Genomic DNA, 20,237 nt, shown 5'->3' with positions numbered 1-20,237 from the left:
ATTGCTAGAGCTTATAGACCCTTATCCACCAGATCCTCAGAAGACTCCAAGAAAGAGTCCAAATTACTTTTTCACACCATTTAAAAGTCAATAAACATCAACTTAAGATTCCTGAAGGTGTCCAATTAATACACAACATACAACAATAAAACATTTTACTTTTAGATATTTCCAGGCTTCGCTCAATCGTAATTTTGTTCCCATCCATCGACAGTTATTTTCGTAATCAACATAATATTTTCCAATAGTTTTACTTAATATTCTTCTATATCTTTTTTTTGGTTTTCTACTTATCAATGACTTCTTCCTCCATTTTTTAAATTTTTTTATAATAGAAGTTTTTTACTTCTATATTCGAGTTTTGTAACTAATATGGTATAGGGCCAACTCCCGGGAATTATCTCATTTTAAGTTAACATTATTCATTTATATAAATTAATACAAAGATGTTAATATACATTAATTATAACAATTTAAATATTTCTTACGAAATAATAGTAAAATTCAATAACTTTTTTATGGAAAAATTAATTTTTTTATTTTTCCGGGATTTTCCAATTTTTCCGGGAGGTGAAAGTAGCCAATTTCTAATTATATTTTCGAGCTACCCTAGTTAAATAAAAATAAATGTTTTGCGTGTCATAGTAGCAGATATATTGCAAATTTTTCCAGCGCGCTTCAATTTTAAGTTCCATTATAAAAAAAGGAACTCGGAAAGTTCTCACCTCCACCTGAACGTGGCGATGTTTTAAGAGTACTATCAATTTAACGTGTTATAACATTTTACACCTTCCTTGTATATACCATCTATAAATCGGATTATAAAATCTAAATATTTATTTAAAATCTGTTCAATTTTTGGCTCTAATGTTATCTAATAAACAATGGAAATATAATTTTAAGAAAATTAATGCTAGCATGATTCCTATTGGTCATAGAAGGTTCTTAAAAAAAAGATGTGCTTTAATAAAAATTTTAATAAAAACTTTAAAAAAAGTCTTATTAATGTATCTTAAAATTGAAGTCGCAAAGAATCGATTGCGATCTGCTAAATACCTCTATAGTCACTATTTGGGCAAGTACAGTTGTTTAAATAATCGCTCTCCGGGTTAAACAAATAACATAAATTATTTGGTCGATCTGGCTGAAATCTAGCACACTTCAATAACTTATTAATTTCTACAATTTTCATCAAATAATCTAAGAGACTATCTTAAATCTATACATATGTATATCTCACAATGTATAACATATCTTATGTAGTCGCTAACAACCTATGCTTGATGCGACATTTCTTCTCTTAATAAACAAATCACGTTTACGTCTTCACGGATTTGTCATAAGTAGACTTCGGCAAATATGCAAATAAAAATGTAGAAAATATGCGCATAAATATGCACGTGTTTACCCGAAAATATGCAAATATTTTACAAAATATGCATACAAATAAATAAAAAAATCGTAAAATAGTAACAATTTTATTTAAAAAAAAAGTGTACATAACTAAATATTTCCTACTATTCATTAAGATTTACATTTATTTTAAGTAACTACATCATTTTTAAGTATGAATAAACTTATTTAGAATTATGGTAACAATAAATGACCAAGTGGTGTTCAAAATTTTCTAACAAAAACTTGTGGCTTCTGTCTGAGTACATATATTTATATATGGAAAAACTTCGTTCAACATCAACTGATGTAACGGGAGCATTTTTCAAACTAACCAAAACATTTGGTTCTAAATTAATTGTTTCCGAAATATTTCCAGCTAGAACACTGACTACTTCAGAAAGAATATGGTAACCTTTATTTTTTTCCATAGTAGCTTCAAATTTTTTTAAAATATCTTTTTCAATATTACCTCTAACGTTCCGACAACATGACGCAAATTCTTTTATTAATGCTGTACTTTCGAACAATGACAGTTTTGGTGATTCTAACTGAGTAATTGTTTTTTGAACAAAACTAAAATTTGATTTTATAAATGAAAGTTCTTGTTGAAGCAAGTTACTCTGAAAAGTTTGTTTAGAATCCAAAAGAGATTGGGAACTTTCATCTGTTAACGTATCAATTATGTTCTTTATTTTAACAAAATGATCTGCATAAAAATTAGCTGCTTCTAACCATGTTCCCCATCGCGTTAAAATAGGTTGTGGTGGAAGAGGAATGTTAGGTAGCATTTCTTTATAAAGTTGAATTCTTATAGGAGATTTAAGAAATACTTTTTTGACACTGGATATCATGGTATTTACAAGAGGAAACTTTTTTCGTATTTCCTCTGCAACTCTGTTTAATCCATGCGCTACACAAGTAACATGTATTAAATCTGGGAAAAATATTTTTAAATTTTGTCCTGCTTTCACCATATAAGGAGCAGCATCCGATAAAATAAGCAGTAATTTATTAGAAGGAATAGTTGTCGGAAGAAAAAAAGTTGCTAATGTTTCTTGTATAAAACGCGAAATTGTTAAAGCATTTGTTTTCTCAAGTTGCTGGCATGAAATAAGATGAGATTTTGGTAAGGTATCTTCTTTAAGAACACCAATCAATAAATGAGCAATATACTTTCCTGAGGAATCAGTGGTTTCGTCTACAGATATGTAAAAATAATTATCTGCAATTTCTTCCTTAATATTAATTAACACCGACGAGTATAGCCCGTTCACATTATTTCTTCTTAGAGACCGATCACTTGGAACATTAAGTTTGCAATATTTTTTTAGAAACGAACTAAAATTTACATTTGCTAATTTTGAAAGCGGTATGTTTGCAGACACTAATGCGCGACACAAGTCTTCATTAAAAGTTTCTTGCTCATCTAATTTTTTTGAAGTAGATTGGAAACATTTAGCCATTGAAGTTTGATGTTTTCCTCCTATTTTTCCTTTTTTTGCAATGTGTGAAGCAGTTCTCACATGTTGGTCTATCTGAAATTTCTTCTCACATGCTATCTATAAATAAAAATAAAAACCTTTATTCTAACCCAACCTTTAAAATATAAAAATATACAAGGTGTTTTTGGTTAATCAAATAACTGGTTTGGAAAAAAAACACTCGCTAAGTGTTTTAAATGCAGTATTAATCCACAAATTAGTTTTTGTTACTAACCATTAGTACATCATATAACTTATTTTAAAATTCAACAAAAGTTTTTTTTTTTGTTAATTCAATTACAATAAAAATAATTGTGTTTTAGAATAGCTGACTTCATAAAAAAAAGTAAAGGTGAAATTTTTTTCTAAATACACACCATTGTATTGTACCATGGACAATTTTTTCTCACTAAAGGAAGCTATTTTTCATTTAAAAACAACCTACGAGTACTAAATTTCAAGTAAATACGTTTTGTTGGTTTTAAAGTTATTGTTGTTATTAACTAAAAGAATTTTTTTTTTTTTAATTTTAACACCCTGTATCTCGAAAAGTAAATAAGTTTGACCCCTCATTAACTATATCGTTTTGTTCAATTTTTCGAGAAGTATCTACAGTCAAACGTTGTAAGTGTCATTTGGAAACACCCTGTATGTATGAAATATTAGATATTTAATAGAAAATATTAGATACTTACAATTTTCCCACATACTGAACAGTAAGTTTTTCCCATATCCATAGACAGCTCTTTATAAGGTTTAATCCAAGTTGAAGCACTGGTTGTTTTAGGCATTATAAAATCACAATCTTCCTTTTTGTTACGCACAACGAGTGTTTACGCTTTGAATATCAAAACAAAAATGATTTACAAATCTGAGCATCAAATTAGAAATGTTTAGGTACCTAATTCAATAAACTGGGAGATTTTGGAAAATCCCTAAATTAGGAACAAAACTATTAGCCGTTTACCTGCTGTTAAGATACAATAAATTATAGATAGATTTGGGGATTAGATCATAAAATGCAAATGAGCGAACCCTTAGCGATTATCCAATAACTGAATGCCTCAGTGACCGAGACTTTCTAAGAATGTAGAGGGCTACTTAAATTGATCTTCTTTGAAATTGTAAATGTTTTGTACCTGTAGAGATTACGTACTTAGATCATTTCTTGATTAAAATGACTACAAAATTTTATACAAGAATTGAAATAAATTAGTATGTTTAAAAATTTTCAAATACAGTATAAAAATCTGAACTTTTATGCACTTTATGCAAACTTTTATACAAATATGCCAAAATATGAAATATTTGCATAAAATATGCACAATATGCAAAATATGCAATATGCATATTTGCCGAAGTCTAGTCATAAGCTACCCCTAATATACTTTTTAGAACGTTCAAATAGCTGTATAAAATTTTTACTTAAACTTGACGATTTTTTCACAGATAGACTAGATTAATTAGTGTCAGAAATTAAAAGTGTAAAAATTACAAGTAATAGTGGAAGTAAAAAGTAAAGTCGACTTTTTCCAGTTTATCGTTTACTGTAATTAAACTGTTACAAAAAGTGGAAATATACGGGCCAAACCTTCCAAAACACTTACACCCAATAAATTCTTGGTGAATCACAAAGTTGGGCATTGCTAATATTTTGTGACAAATCGTAAAATAAAAAGGAGGTTCTTAAAAGTCAATTAGGATGTAAAAAGTTCCACCGTGTTTACAATAGTTAAAATACTAGCATTGATAGAATAAAATGAGTGATTAGTACCGCCCTCGCTATATATTAGTACACACAACAAAACTTATATGAATCACCATGTATTTTAAAACAATATTTATTTCTTTTAAAAAACTTTTTATTGTTGCGAAGAATAAAGGTTTTTATTGAAAATAAACTATCCGATAAAACAATCAGATAACACAGCTCGGTACGTTATTAAATTACATGCTTTAGTAAATTGGTCGAAAATAAATTAGCTAAATTTTGCATTCAAAAACGGATGTGCAAAGGGGAAAAATTATTCGTCTTTTGGTGAAGCAAGGGATGTCTCAGACATAGCTGCAGTAGTAGGCGTAATACACTTCGTTGTGTCAAAAACCCATGCTAGGTATCAAGCCTTTTAGCCCTGTCAAGCCTTACCAAGGAACGTTTAAGAATAGACCAACACAAAGTCACCAAAAAGCAACAACGGTTAGTCACGATCGTTTCCTTGTCCAAATAGCCACTAGAGGAACAACAATTTTTCACCAGCAGCTCAAAAAGCAGCTTTTAGAAGCTACAAATGTAAGTGTTTTAGTTAAAACCATAAGATAAGACTTCGTGTCCAAGGAATATACATCAGTAGACAGTTACAGGTAATCAGATGACTGACGAATTCGTGTACTTAGAGGGCGAGGAAGACATTCAAGAACGGAAACTGCCAGATCTGTACACATATAAAGGAGGAATTCTAGGAAGGCATTATGATCGGTGAAAAAAATCCTATAATTTCCATACATCCACCAACTTTAACAGCTCGCAGATTTGTTGATTTTTTTCTTGAACCCGTAGTTAAACTGAAGGGGTGCAATTGGAGAAAATTTAATTTTCATGCATGATAATGCACCTGCATATAATAGAAGAGTGACTACAGATTTTCTCGAAGTAGAACATATCACTTTTCTGGAGTCACCTGCTTGTTCACCCGACCTTAATCCTAGAGCATTTGTGGGATACATATAAAAGAAGAATTAGAGCTCGCGGGGATAATCTACAAAACACCGCGCAGCTAGTACAAACTGTTCTTAAATAATGGAACAACTAATCACAACAAAATGTTGATAGTTTGAATAGGTGCTTGTCCACTTGAATTGAAGCTTGCATAATGGCTAGTGGTAGTAACACTGACTACTAAAAAAGACATAAATAACCAAAAATAATTTAGACAATATTCGTTTTACTTCGAGAATTTATTGTATTTTTTTTGTAAATTTTTGTATATTCGTGATTAAATTACTTTTAAAATAAATATTAATTGACTTGTATGTTATTTTTTTTTATTTTGCTTGAAATAATAACCAATATCAGATAATTCCATATTAGTTTGGTTGTATACATTAGAGCTTTGCTACGGCTTTGATGAATTGAGCCAGTCTTCTCTACGTCTCTACGTCTTCAGACAGTCGGGAAGATTCAAAACTCAGAAACGGAAAGCCAGCAAATGTGTAATGCTATTTTTTATACTATGCTGGTGTAATGCTGCAAAAAGCGCCACCTATTTTGGTAGCCTCAGCGAGGGTCCTAAGTTTGATTTCAGTATGAAAAATAAATTCAGAGAAGAACTGTTTTTTTAACTGTTTTTTTTGTGTTTGTGTTGTTTTAGTATTTTTTCAATAATAATAATACTTCTTAAGATTTTAAACTAGTATTTGTTTTATGTAAAATTTAATTACAAAACTTTTATGTACTATAAAAAATTATTCTAAACCTAAACTAGTTCTTGAGATACATACAAGAAAAAGAGGAAAACTCTGGAAATATTGAATCATTTGAATTTTTTCATATTTTGTTTAATAAAAAACACATTTTAAAACTCACGCATAGTAAAATTATCATTTGTAGTACTATTTTGGAGCGATTTATGCAAAAAACTGCGTTTCTATGCTTCTCACCCAACTAAAAACAGATACTATTCCGGAAATCCATATGAAGTTAACTGTTCTAACTTTTTCTTGATACCTATGTAGGTAAAGTTCTGACTTAATCATTGGTTCAATTGAGTGTTTATGATATACTTGTTGAATTGAAGTAATCCAACTCAGAGAATCAGGTAGAATCAACGCTTTAACGATATTTTGGTATCATTAATAAATTTAATTGTTCGATAAAGATCGAATAATTCGGCTGTATCTGAGGAGGTAAAATGCAAAGAAACTTAAGTCACAAATAGGTAATTTTTCAGGGAGTTCTAATCAATATTATATAATAGTATTGGTTCCCAACATGCGATTAAAATACTCATTTTAGTTAGGGTAGCTGAAAACTAGTTTAAAAAATTCATTTTGCTTTGGCAATAAGACCAATTTTGCACGAACGCAGTAGAAATAAGTCGTTTTACTTGTAAAATGTTGTGCACATAGGCTGATTAACATGTAAATAAAGTAATAAAGCAATAAATGAAAGACCCTACCTAAGTGACAAACATTGTCATAATACTTAGTTAATGCAACAAACAGTTTGCTAAATATGCAAATGCAAGGGAAATACAATAAAATATTTTGGATTGATGTTTTGTGTGTTTCCAAAAAATAACTAAGTTTTATAAGGACAATATTATTTTTATTCTGAGAAAAGGAATCATCGCTAAACAACCTTAGTATAGAACAACCCTGAAAATCAGCTTCTGTCAAATAGTTTCTGTCAAAAAGAGAGCGGATGATATTTCCACACTGCCTTTTCCTGCTTGCTTCTCTGTCCAACTATAAAACATGGAGTTTTGAGTTTTTAGATCAGTAATACAAAAGTTATAAAACTCAATTTGTCTTGCGTAATAAGCTTCTTGAATTGGACTTTTCGGTAGTGGCTGAATTTGTTGAAGATCAAAGCAAAGGCTAACAGAATGAGGGACATCCGTTTTCATGTACTCATAAAACGCCTTTGCTCTTCTTGAATGAATCCGCTTTTCAACCATTAGCTGTGCCTTTTTAGCAGACTGTGCTGGTGCACTTTTAATTTGTTCTTTGAGAAAGCAGCACGTACTGATAATATCGGAGGCAGGTGACTTAAAACCTATGTTAAACTTGTTCATAAAAATCCTCCTAAACATGTTGCATTTTACTTTTAACTGTTCTTCACACTGATCATTATACATTTTACTTAGTTTACTAATACTTAACTCACTACTCAGATACAATCTTTTAGACTTCCTTTTTCTGTAATGTGATTCAGTTCCTCTGAACTTTTTTATGTACTCTCTAACACTTTCCTTCTTCAGATAACTCTTATTTTTGGAAGTGTCACCTCTTCTCTTCAACAGCAAACCCAAAATGTACTTTTTTGGCTATGTGTTTTATTCTAGTTTGTCCAACACCAATAACAGTGCGAAATTTTAAACATTCAGAAGTTTTAACACCAGAGACAGTTGGAAAGAAATATTGTATTTAATACTTTTGCTCAGGTCCAGGTTTTTTCTTTTTGTTTTTGTTTACCGGCCTAGGTCTATGTCTTTTGACATGTGTTGTATGAATCAGACTGGCAATTATATTGTCTTGTCTTTTTGGCCTGGAACTTTATAAAACTCTTCTTTAAAATCTTTGATGTAATTAGGTCTATTTTTAGGCACGTGAAACGTTTATTGTTGTGTTTACATGGTACAAAAACTATGGCTCTTTTAGGAGCTGCAGACCTGGTAATTTATTCACTTTTTCATTTTCCTCCTGTAACTCTTATCTTTCTAGTCCCTTCATTTCATTCATTCTCCTTTAAATAATTCGTTTAAATAAATAAACGTAATTACTAATTGTTTCTAAATACGTTGACAATCTAAATAGTAGTCACAAAAACTTTTAAAACACAAAAATACAAAACCCTCACATAACCTCAAATTTGTAAGTCTCACTGGGTCAGCTGAGAGGCAGTTGCAGCGCCCCTATTGGTTGGTTGGAAATAAGCTGATTTGCATGGACCAATACAGTGGAAATAAGTTGTTTTGCATGTAAAGGTGGTTTTTAACATGCTGTTATCGTTGGGAATATTTTTTTGCAATAATCAGGTAGAATAAACCACTTTGCCTACAACAGAACAATGCATTGGCACATCTAACACCACTTTGATTTTTATGTGACTTATGCCTGTTTGCATTTTACCTCCTCATATATGCTACAGTGGGAGAACAGTTAAAATTGAATACGTAACTTTTCAAGATTCATTGTATTTATATTAATTCTGTTGAGAGAAATTATTAAACAATTCTGTTGTAACTGCAAAATTACTTTCACCATCCTACATTGTGTTTTCAGACAATAAGCACATACCTAATTATTAACAATTTAAAATCAGTAGTTAAAACAATTATCTGCCAAATAAGTCCTAATCGACTACTGAATAAGTAAGTCACGGAAGATGTTCGCTTGGCTATGACGTAGACACGATAACACTTTGAAATTGTTTGTGATATTAGACGCTTGGTTACTTACGAAAACTAATGCGATATGTACAGTAATAATAAAATACATAGAATATAAAAAAATTAAAATTAAAAAGTTGATATATTATTTAAAATTCCTTTTCAGATTTCTAAAATGGGTTTAGGCGGTAAACAAGAAACAGAATACACTTTCACATTACCCGAAAAAGAAAGAAAAATAGCATTAGAAGAACTTAGAGAAGATGACAGCATTCGTGAGCAATCATTAGAACAAATGAGAGAGTGGATTGCCAAACATCCCAATATCAAGAAATGTAGAACTGGTAAGTCATTTTTTATAATGAATAAATTTGTAAATATAAGTGACATATATATTCCAGAGAAATAAGGTTAAAAAATAGGTACCCTGATGGGGACTTTAATCTTACCAGGTACCTGACAAGATTTTTGAGATTCATGGACCTCAATAACCAAAACCTCTATATTTTCTGCAGAGGGTTAAAAACTGTAAAAAATCTAAGAGTTCACAATTTTCAATAAACGTAAATAACTAATGTAAACATTAATCTACAACCTTGATATTCCGTGGAAAATTGTTTATTACAGTGGTAAAAATGTGGTTCGTTCAAAGTGATTTATCCAATATTTTAAAAGTTATTCAATTTGTTTCTCCTAAGCAGCTTATTTTTGCTTCTTCTACGAGTCAGAAGATGGAGGAAAGTTGCCAGTAACCGACAGGAGTGGCGACTTTTTTGTGAGCAGGCCAAGATCCACAACGGATTGTCGAGCTACTTATCATGATGTTGATATTAAAACTTCTGTCCCTGATCTTTTAAATATCGCTAATTAGGTTTCTTAATTATTATAAAAAACAAGTTATGAATTGAAAAAAGTAACCATGTTCATAATATGCTTTAACACTTAATCAAACAAAAAAAATTATGCAATAACATTTCTGTTTATGCCAACCATAAATTATAAAAACACGGTAATGAAAGTTGTTTTGTTAAATTAATATTATCATCAAATAATATCAAAAATATATAAATTTAAAAGGTTTAACAGGAAGTCATTTGTATGTATAATTTAAATTCATAGTTGATGACCAAAAAATATTTTTCATTAAATTCTGGTACTAAATGTAGCGTGTGCGAATCAACATTTTGTGACAGCTATTTGAGAAAACTTTTAAAGGTTCTTTGTAAATAAAAATCTAGGAAGAAAACGTAATTTCACAAAATAAATAAGGGCTGGAATAAGCAACTAATGTCGGTCAGATAGCCAAGCGGGACAGGCAGCGGATTCTCATTCGCTTCACTGTCGAATGGTTCAGTGGATGTGAGTTCAAGCTCGGGCTCGGTGTACAGAAAAATAAAAAAGGCTAACGCAGCAGTTTAAAATTCTAAAACGAATCTGCGGCTTAGACTAGAATATGCTGGTGTCTGATCGGCCTATGGTGGAGAAGTACGGCAAGAGATAAGGGCTTGCGGCTCGGTGATACTCCTCCATAGATCCCTACCGGAAGGACGGTATATATATATATATATATATATATATATATATATATATATATATATATATATATATATATATATATATATATTTAAGCAACTAATGTATTTACGATCAATAAATTAAGAGGACGACTTTAGATGAGACAGGGGCATGATTATTTTAGTTGACAAACTAGGAAACATTATGAGATTATTAGAATATATTAAAGAACTGTTTGAAAATAAAAATCTAAATTAAAATAAAAAAATATACGAAAATGGTTGCGTTTCGATTTAATTTGAGTCTCTTACTGCCTAACACGTGTTTCTGGGTCTACCCGTCATCAGAAGAGTTTGTAAGAAGACTCAAACCAAATCAAAATGTACTGACTACTCTGGCAATTATAGAAAAAATAATTACCAGAGTATGCTACTAGAGACATCTAGTGAGGAAAGATGAAGTTAAATGTGTCGATAGCAATTAAAGTAAATTGTATACTCACGCTTAATCAAGCCGTTGAGAGCGATGCTGGGAATATTTATATTCCATTATGCATCAACATTTACACAATGAAATTATCGATCGAGTTAGCAAATACAAATATTTAGGCACTTTTATAAATGAAGACAACGATAGCTCAGCAGAAATCAAAATAAGAATAGAAAAAGCCAGATCCATATTCACTAAAATGAAGAGAGTGTTCTGCGGAAGAGATTTGAGCCTTGAAATGAAACTTCGCCTGATGAGATGTTACGTACTTTCTGTGCTGTTCTACGGAATGGAGTCATGGACGTTGAAGAAGATTGATACCAAAAAATTAGAGGCATTTGAACTGTGGATGTATCGCAGAATCCTGAGAATATCATGGACCGAGAGAGTCACAAATGTCGAGGTCTTGAGAAGAATGAATAAAGAAAAGGAAGTCATATTTACGATCAAAAAACGAAAACTGCAATACTTGGGACACATTACAAGAGGCGAAAGATATGAACTGCTTCGAATAATTATGCAAGGGAAAATAGCAGGAAAAAGGTCCATAGGAAGAAGACGAAACTCCTGGCTAAAGAATCTACGGGAATGGTATAGCTGTAGCAGCAACGAATTGTTTCGGTCAGCAGTTTCGAAAATACGTATAGCCCTGATGATCGCCAACCTTCGGAACGAAGATGGCACTTGAAGAAGAAGAATGCATCAACAATTTACCCATATAAATTACCATCATTCTTGTACTCATTACGTCGAGTAAGGACGATAAATATACGAAAATGGTTGCGTTTCGATTTAATTTGAGTCTCTTACCACTGCCTATAGGGTTTTGCATTTAACCATTTTCTAAGCAATATTTTTTCTTTCATATTGGATTTAGGATGTATAATAATTATTTTTTGATTTTTCTTCGATATATTTCAACATTTCTGACTAACTTCATCGCTCCCAGGAGCTTTTCCAGTCTTTATTTTACTTATCACTTTGATTTTTTATTAGTTAGGTGTTAATGGTAGTAGAGTGTAGAAGAACGCAAAAATACAACCTATATTTTTTAAAAGTTGTAACGATAAGACTACCCAAGAGAATTGAAATACTATTATAAAATAATACCTCAATCAACTATGGGAGCTTATCGTCTAAGCTTGGTCTAGCTCAGTCTCTCAAGTGTGAATTCGTCTTGTCTCAAGCTATGAATTAAACAATGAAAATTCAGTTGGTAACAAATAAAATAATGAATTAACTAATCATATTTATTTAGCATAAAACAAAATAATGATACTTAGTTTGCACAAGCAAACCCTGCCTATAGCTTTACAATAAAATGAAATGATACTTATGGGATCGATGGGTTGCTTGCTTCTGTATAGGATGTTGTTGCCTCCAGATTATGTGGGTAGGTCTTAGGTGTGTGCCATTTGAGTAGTCTTGCAGTCTTCATCATCATTTATCATCAATCAGCCCTGAGTTGTCCATTGTTGAACATAGGCCTCCTCTAGACTTTTCCATCTGCTTCTGTTCTGCTCCTCTGCTATCCAATTGGTCACGATTCTTTTGAGGTTGTCGGTCCATCGCGTTGGGGGTCTTCCTCGGCTTCGCTTGTCAGCCCGTGGTCTCCACTCAAGCAATTTTTTTGTCCAATTGTCGTCTTTCATTCTTGCAACATGTCCTGCCCATCTCCATTTTTGCCTTGTAATAATATGTTCGATAATGTCTTCTGTTCGATATTGTCTTCGCAGTCTTAGCTGGTTGGTTTCAATGTGGTTAATCCATCGTTTTATGTAATAAATTATCCCATAAACTAGAATATAACACAGGGTGCATTTCCACTCACATCAAAGAGGGTTTACTTCCTTGCCAATTATTTTACAAAACCACAATTAAACAAATAGCAGATGGCAAGGATAAAGTGAAATAGAATTATCATTAAAATTAGTTTTGTAAGATTAAAAATAAAAAGTTAAATTAAAAAGTTTTGTTAGATTCCTACATGCATAAAATCGAAAACGTGGCTTTGGAAGACGTAAGGTTATGAATATAGAAAATACTGTTAGAATTATAAAATATAGGTTACAATGAAAGTCTCTTCTTTGTCAACCATTTTTCATCCACTCCTAAATGTAGGTCTCTCCCAATTGCTTCCATCTTTCTCCATCTTGCGCCAATCTAATCCACTGTTTGCCTGCCACTGTTCTTTTGTCATCTACCCATCTTTTTTGAGGTCTTCCCATGCTTCTTATTGTCGTCCAATGAAAGTACTCACCCCAAAGAGATTTCTGCAGACCATAAAATGAACATTATTTTATATTTCCTACTTTTATAAATTTCAACTACACACAAAAAAAATTTTCCTACTACGTTAGAAAAGCTGATTGACTGAAATATTGGGGAGGGACTACAATAAAGTATAGCACAGATACCATAAAATATATGAGCTAGAATTAGCTCTTCTGTCAAAATAGAACAGAATATTTGGTCTACCGGATAGAAAGAGTGGGCGCCAATTATTTTTTGAAGAAAAAATAGTAAAAAAAAAGAAACTAAGTGTTAAGGAATTGATAAATTAATAAAGAAATTAAAATAAAATAATTTTAGATCAACTCCTTCAGATCAACTCCTGAAGTTCAAAATATCTTTCATTTGTCCACAAGATACCTTTCCTTACCGGTATGTAGGTCCTTTGAAGTATTTTCTTTTAAAAGTTAATGTGTTTTTTACGCATTACGTTTTTAAGATAAAGATGTTTTACTTATAAAAAACAACAACTACTTTGTTGCTAATGTAATTTTTAATTAATTTATTTCAGATAGCACCTTTTTACTAAGATTTCTTCGTACGAAAAAGTTCAGCGTACCTTTGGCCTGTGAGATGGTCGAACGATACCTCAAAATACGCCAGTTGTATCCACAGTGGTTCAGAAAGTTGGACTGTGAAGATCCAGAGTTAAAAGAAATACTCGATTCCGGATATTTATTTCCACTCTTTGAAAGGGATAGTGGTAGATGTGTTCTGTTCAGTTGTGTAGGTAAGTGAATGTAATTTACAGAAAGTTATTTATTAGTTTAAGAGAGTAAAACGGAAACAAGTAGCACTACAAAGCATAAGTGAAATGGAAAAAAATGAAAAATTAATAACGCTGATAACATAAACACTCCGAAAATTACAGAATAGGGCCAAAATAAATAGAATATAAACAAGTAAGTTTGAAATCAGTGAGGAGATGCGACAGGAGGACCCATTGTCATCACTTGTTCAGTATCCTTTACGAACTCATTATCAGAGAAGCCAAAATCAACAGGTCAGGACTTATGTATCAACGAAAACACCAATTCTTAGCACGCACCAATGATATAGTACTAATATCTAAAAGGAATTAGAAGAAATATTAGAAGTAAAAGCGAAAAAATTGAAGAAGTAGAAAGATTTCAGTATTTAGAAGTGACTTTTAACAGGAGACCAGATATAGGAAAAGAAATCCAAGCAAGAATTATGGCTGTCAATCTTTGTAACTTCACTGGCAGTCTAGGTTTCTTGGGTGAAACTTCTTTATACTAAAGTCACAAGCTCCGTCTGATGCCTATCAGAAGTATCTCCGCCTTTTCCTATCACTTTTAATGTCCAGCAGGAGTAAGCTCTATCCCCGCTTATCTTTTTCCTGTGTATGGACACACTCACTGCGGACCTTCAAGAACCACATCCATAATCGCTGTTGTTTGCCGACGACGTCCTCCTCGCCTACGCTACCAGGCATGAATTGTAGTGGCAAACTTAAAATTGTAACTCGACAATTATGACAAGGTACATAAAATGTGGATCTTAACTCTAAAAATAAAGTAGCTAACAGAAAAGACTAGGAAAAAATAGTAAACCAAACCATGGGCTTTCTAGTCCGTACCCTTTACCATAGATGAATAAGTCGAGGCATTGGATGCACTCACGACACGTAGGTCCCCCGGACTAGATCAGATACCACTTGAAGCGGTAAAGGGTCTAGGACACGAGGAACCTGGATGACTTTTGGAGCATATGAACGCATTTCTTGAAGCACAGACATTTCCTGAAGTTTGGAGGACATTAAGGTTGGTACTGGTTCCCAAAACGGGAGAAATATCATCCCATATGCCTTTTTCCGTGCATCGGAAAGTTGTACGAGAGAATGATTGAGTTTTGAGTGTAATCAGGGCATAGCAAAACATTGGGGACGAACAGCGCTGGGCCGCTCTGCTGGAAAAAGGTGATGCGGACCTTGGAAAAGAGGAAGTGTCCTAACTATCTGATGAATGTGATGGCAGAATATCTTTCCGAGAGAAAGTCCAAAAATCGTTCTTGAGTCCTATGGTATGGAACCTGACATATGCCGGGGTCATGAACTGCGAATATGGAGAAGGTATAACCCCTTCGCTTTTGCGGATGTCTCAATCATGTCCGTTGGCAAATGTTGTTCTCCATGATTTTGATTCGTCTGGCATTTACTTTGATGCATTTGATAATTTGAAATGTCAATATTACCAATCTGTATCTAGGTAAGTCAGATGCAGGAGATGCCATCTCGGGACCTTCCAACCTGCATGGTTTTTTGTAGAAATTTCTTATTTCTTAGTCGATATGTTCGAGTTATTTTAAAAGCGCCGGTAATTCGCGTTTTATTCTCTCGACAGTTGCATAGCATACATAAATTTACGCAACGAATTAAGTCTACATAAGTTTGTTGTATAAAACTATTAACATTAACTATACAGAACTTCTAATATTTATATTTTGATGATTTTAATTTTAATTTTAGGAAATTTTGATCCTCACAAATTCACTTCTGCGCACATGATCCGCGTTCACAGTTTAGTCACGGAATCCCTCATGGACGACGAAATGAACCAAATTCACGGTTATACATACGTAAATGACGAAGGGGGATTTAGCATGGCCCACATTTCCTTATGGAGTCTGGTAGATCTCAGAAATATTGTCAGATGCATACAGGTAATATGGTCTTTAATTATTATGTTGCTTTTCTTTCCTTTTTTTTGTATTTGTCTATTTATATTAACTGTATTTTAATGTATTTTATAATCCTTTTTAGGAATCTTGAAAAATATTTTTAATTAGCATGACAAATTTTGTCAAGTAAAAATTTAAAAAACTGCTTAAAATTTAACTAATTACTAAATATTATTAATTTTCGGTAAACAATACCACATTAATAGGGTTTTTTCAAGCCCCCAATCAATCTTTTTTTTTATTTAATAAAAATCCAAAAACAATCTTATGATTATTGCTGTCTGAACATTCATATATGATTAATAAGCAAGTTAGTTCTATATACAAAATATTACAGAAAACTTTCAGCCATATTCCTTAGGCTCTAATACATTATAGTACTACTAGCTAACATGTACACTTTAGCCGCACTTTGCTCTGCTTTTCACTTTCACTCACTTATAAGCACTTACACAAACGACTTCGTTCTCATAACTCTTCTTATCTGTTTGGCGTTGTCTAGGAGTTTGGTGGCCTCGACATTCACGTGGTTGGAGAGCCTTTGTTCATGGCACTCGGCAAACTTACTTATTGTCTGGATAACCGTGTCCATCTGGAGATCTCGATGAAGATCACAATTTCTGAAGTACCATGGAGCGTTAACGATGTTCCTTAATAATGTATTCTGATATCGTTATATAATTTGGATGTTACTTTCTACTGTAGAGCCCCATAGCTGTATCCCGTTAGCCCCATAGCTGTATGTCCATATCGGTTTAAGGACTTGCTTATATAATAACAATTTGTTATAAGTAGATAGAGTGGATTTTTTCCCTATCAACCAGTACATCTTTCTGAACTTAATTTCTAATTCCTCCTTTTTTTTCTTAATATGTGCTTTCTAACGTAGCTTGGAATCTAATGTCATACACAAATATTTTGCCATATTTGCATAAGGTATTTGGTTTCTATTTATACTAACTGAGATATGTTGTTCTCTTTTGTTAGTAAAATTGACATGAACAGATTTTGTTTCATTCAGTTTGATAGCCATTGCCTGGTCCAGATGTTAATTTGTGCAACAGAGTTCTGTAGCATGGTTCTTCCTCGTGGTTTTACCCGACTGCTTAAATGCATGTATCGTCTGCAAATGTCGCAATTGTGTTAGGTTCTAATGATGAAATATCGCTGGTATAGAGTAGGTATAGCACTGGCCCCAGGACACTTTCGTGTGGAACTCCAGCTTTAACTTCTCTTAGTTCTGAATATGCTTCATAATATTTAACTCGAAAGTATCTGTCGGATATATATGATTCTAGTAGTTCAGAATATTGTTTTGGTAAGTCGCATCTCATTTTATGATATAATCCATCATGCCACACTTTGTCAAAAGCCTGCGCTACATCGAGAAAAATTGCGGAACAGACTTTTCCTTCTTCTAGAGCTTTTTCTACTATATCTGTTATTCTATGCACCTGATCTATCGTTGAGTGGCTTGCTCTATACACAAACTGATGATTAGGAATTAGATTTTTTTCTCTATAATCGGGTTTAGTCTCTTCAAGAGTAATTTTTCGTATAATTTAGACATGACAGGTAAAAGCGAAATAGTCCTATATGAAAAAGCTTCTTGTGGAGGTTTTCCTGGTTTTAGTCTCATTATAATTTCTTTCACCTTCCATATCTTTGGTACGTACCTCAGCCTAAAGGAAGCGTTTATAAGATGTGTTAAATTTATTATAGCTTTCCTTGAAAGTTGCTTTAACACTTCCCCAGTAATTAGATCAAATCCAGGAGCTTTCTTTGGATTTATATTTTCTTTTATTTCCAAATATACTTCTTTTGGAGTTACAGGGCTAATCTCCATTTCATCTTGATCAAGGAGCTCCCAGTTAATTATTTCTTGTTCTTAATTTGGTTGAAAAGAATTTTCTAGGTGGTCAGCAAACCTGTTGGCATTTTGTATATTGCTTCTTGCCCAGGTACCATTAGTATTTCTAATTGGCGGATTCTGTAAGATTAGCCTTTTTCATTCGTTTGGTAGCCTTCCACAATCAGTAATCAGTAGCGCTATCATTTGATAGTTCACTTAGGTAGATGCTAACCGATTCGTTTTTAATTTTTGAATCAATCTTTGAATAAAATTTCAAACTTTAGACAGATTGTTTTAATGAGCGACTTGGTCAAAATTTAAAAGACCAAATTAATGGTGATGGAAAATCTAGGGACTTAACATTAAATAATAACGGTAGAACAATAACACACTGCCATGAACATACCCATTCAGAAATATATTTTTGTGTCAATGCAAACAAAGAATAGAAAGAAGCACAAAAGCAAAAAAGACAGCATTTTATCCCAATTTAATTTTAGAAAAAAAAGGATATTATAACGACAAAAAAAATTTAATGTATACGAAGCTGAAATAAAAAGCAATTTTTGTACGAAAATGAGAAAGAATAGAATCCCGTTGAAATGGATGCAATTAGAAGATAATTTGCCCATAATTTGAAAAGAATACAAAGTCGGAAATTACATTATTAAAGACATGATGAGTATTAAAAAAATATCGAAATAACGTGGTAGGGACGCATAGCAGAAAAAAGACTCCCTAAGCAAATATGAATTGACAACCGACAAAACGTCGAAAAGAAAAAGACCAAATATCAATAGGAAACAATGTGACTAAAGCGATAAGTGCTAAAAACCTTTAGAATTTTAAAGAAAAATGGGGACAAGGACAATGAGTGGAGCGCATGATGTTTTATTAAATTTTAATGATCTTACCCCATGGGATATTTTTCATATTCACTATGTCCGGTTCTTTACTTACGTAAGAATTTCTATGTGCATACCAAGTTGTTTTATTTATTTTAAGTAATTTCTTCCTATTTTTATTTTAATATAGTACTGAGCAGCTTATTTAGAAAAATCCGTTAGTTAGCTATACACCCAGACTTTTCAATTATATTAACTCTGAATTTTATACCTCTTTGTTACTTCACTTATCACTCTGTAACATTATTTCTTTTACTGCATTCGTTATTTCTCCTTTTTTACAATTAAACTTCCTTTTTATTTAGTGTCCAGCCCAAAATTCAATTCGGCTGTCTATTAGGTATATACATACTCTTTTTCTACGTATTTACAACACCGTATACACGTTTTAAAGTTGCATAGTGATATATTTAAAAATAGTAATTAGAATTTACAGCACGTTTGAATCATATTTTTATTTTTCAGAACACAACACCCATGAGGCATAAGGGAAACCACTTCCTAAACATGAATCCTAGTGCCGCCAAATTATTTGAGTATTCATCATCATTGCTTAGCGAAAAACTCAAAAGCAGATTACACGTAAGTATTAAAAGTAATTCTTTTAGTTGCATATTTAAACTAGTATCAGTTTTGTTACGTTTTAAATCGAGTTTTCAATAAAAGATCTCTATATTAGAAGGTTCGTTGGAGATGACTTCTGTTCTTCTTCATATTTCTAGGTTTGGTACTTTATTTCTGATGGTAACATCTAACATTAAACTTTCCATTGCGTGTTGGGTAACTATTATTTTATTTATTGTTCTTTTTGTCAGAGCTAATGTTTCTGCACCATATGTAAGGACTGATAAAACACATTGGTTAAAAACCTTTCTTTTTAAACAAACTGAAATATTAGAGGTGAAAATGTTCAATCTACCAAAGGCAGCCCATGTGAGAACCAATTTTCTTTGAGGTTCTTTTGGTGTTTTTGCACCATATGTAAGGACCAATAAAACACATTGGTTAAACACACAATTTTTCTTTGAGTTTCAGTTGTCTGATTATCTCGGCCTAAGCGAACTTCATGGTCTAGATATTTTTACACTATTACTTGATCGATGTTATGGCCTTCAATCTGAATTTTATCGCTAGCTACAAGGTTGGCCATAAATGTTGTCATTTAGGTGTTAATTTTAAGATCAATTGCTTTTGACGCTCCATAGAGTGTTTTCACCATTTTTGTAATTTTATCAACTCTATCGGATATTCAAACGATGTCATCGGCAAATCTTAGGTGGTTCAAATTCTCTCCATTTATATTATTTCTCGTATTAACCTATTATTCCATTCACTTGAACATGCATTTGAGTACAGCTGTAAACAATTTTTCAAACACATTTTTCATGTTACCAAACAGACAACTGTATACATGGCGATCGCCCTCAGATACATCGGAGAAAGTAGTCAGGAGCCAGATAGACTACATTATGATTAATGAAAGATACCGTAATGCTGT

The 20,237-nt window shown here is 32.2% G+C and overlaps 1 protein-coding gene across 1 annotated transcript in view; it reads left to right on the top strand.

The window, feature by feature from the left end:
- Positions 1–20,237, top strand: part of LOC140443175 (clavesin-2) — a 57,360-nt gene that overhangs the window by 23,892 nt on the left and 13,231 nt on the right. Inside the window, exons 2-5 of the mRNA XM_072534272.1 lie at positions 9,153–9,330; positions 13,794–14,012; positions 15,771–15,964; positions 19,205–19,321. Of these exons, the coding sequence (XP_072390373.1) occupies positions 9,162–9,330; positions 13,794–14,012; positions 15,771–15,964; positions 19,205–19,321 (699 nt within the window). The 5' untranslated portion in view covers positions 9,153–9,161. The remainder of the gene's footprint in view (positions 1–9,152; positions 9,331–13,793; positions 14,013–15,770; positions 15,965–19,204; positions 19,322–20,237) is intronic.

This window comes from Diabrotica undecimpunctata, chromosome 6, assembly GCF_040954645.1.
Source record: "Diabrotica undecimpunctata isolate CICGRU chromosome 6, icDiaUnde3, whole genome shotgun sequence".
Classification (NCBI taxonomy): domain Eukaryota; kingdom Metazoa; phylum Arthropoda; class Insecta; order Coleoptera; family Chrysomelidae; genus Diabrotica; species Diabrotica undecimpunctata.
The sequence above is the reverse complement of the archived record's forward strand: the minus strand, read 5'-3'. Positions and strand labels throughout refer to the sequence as shown.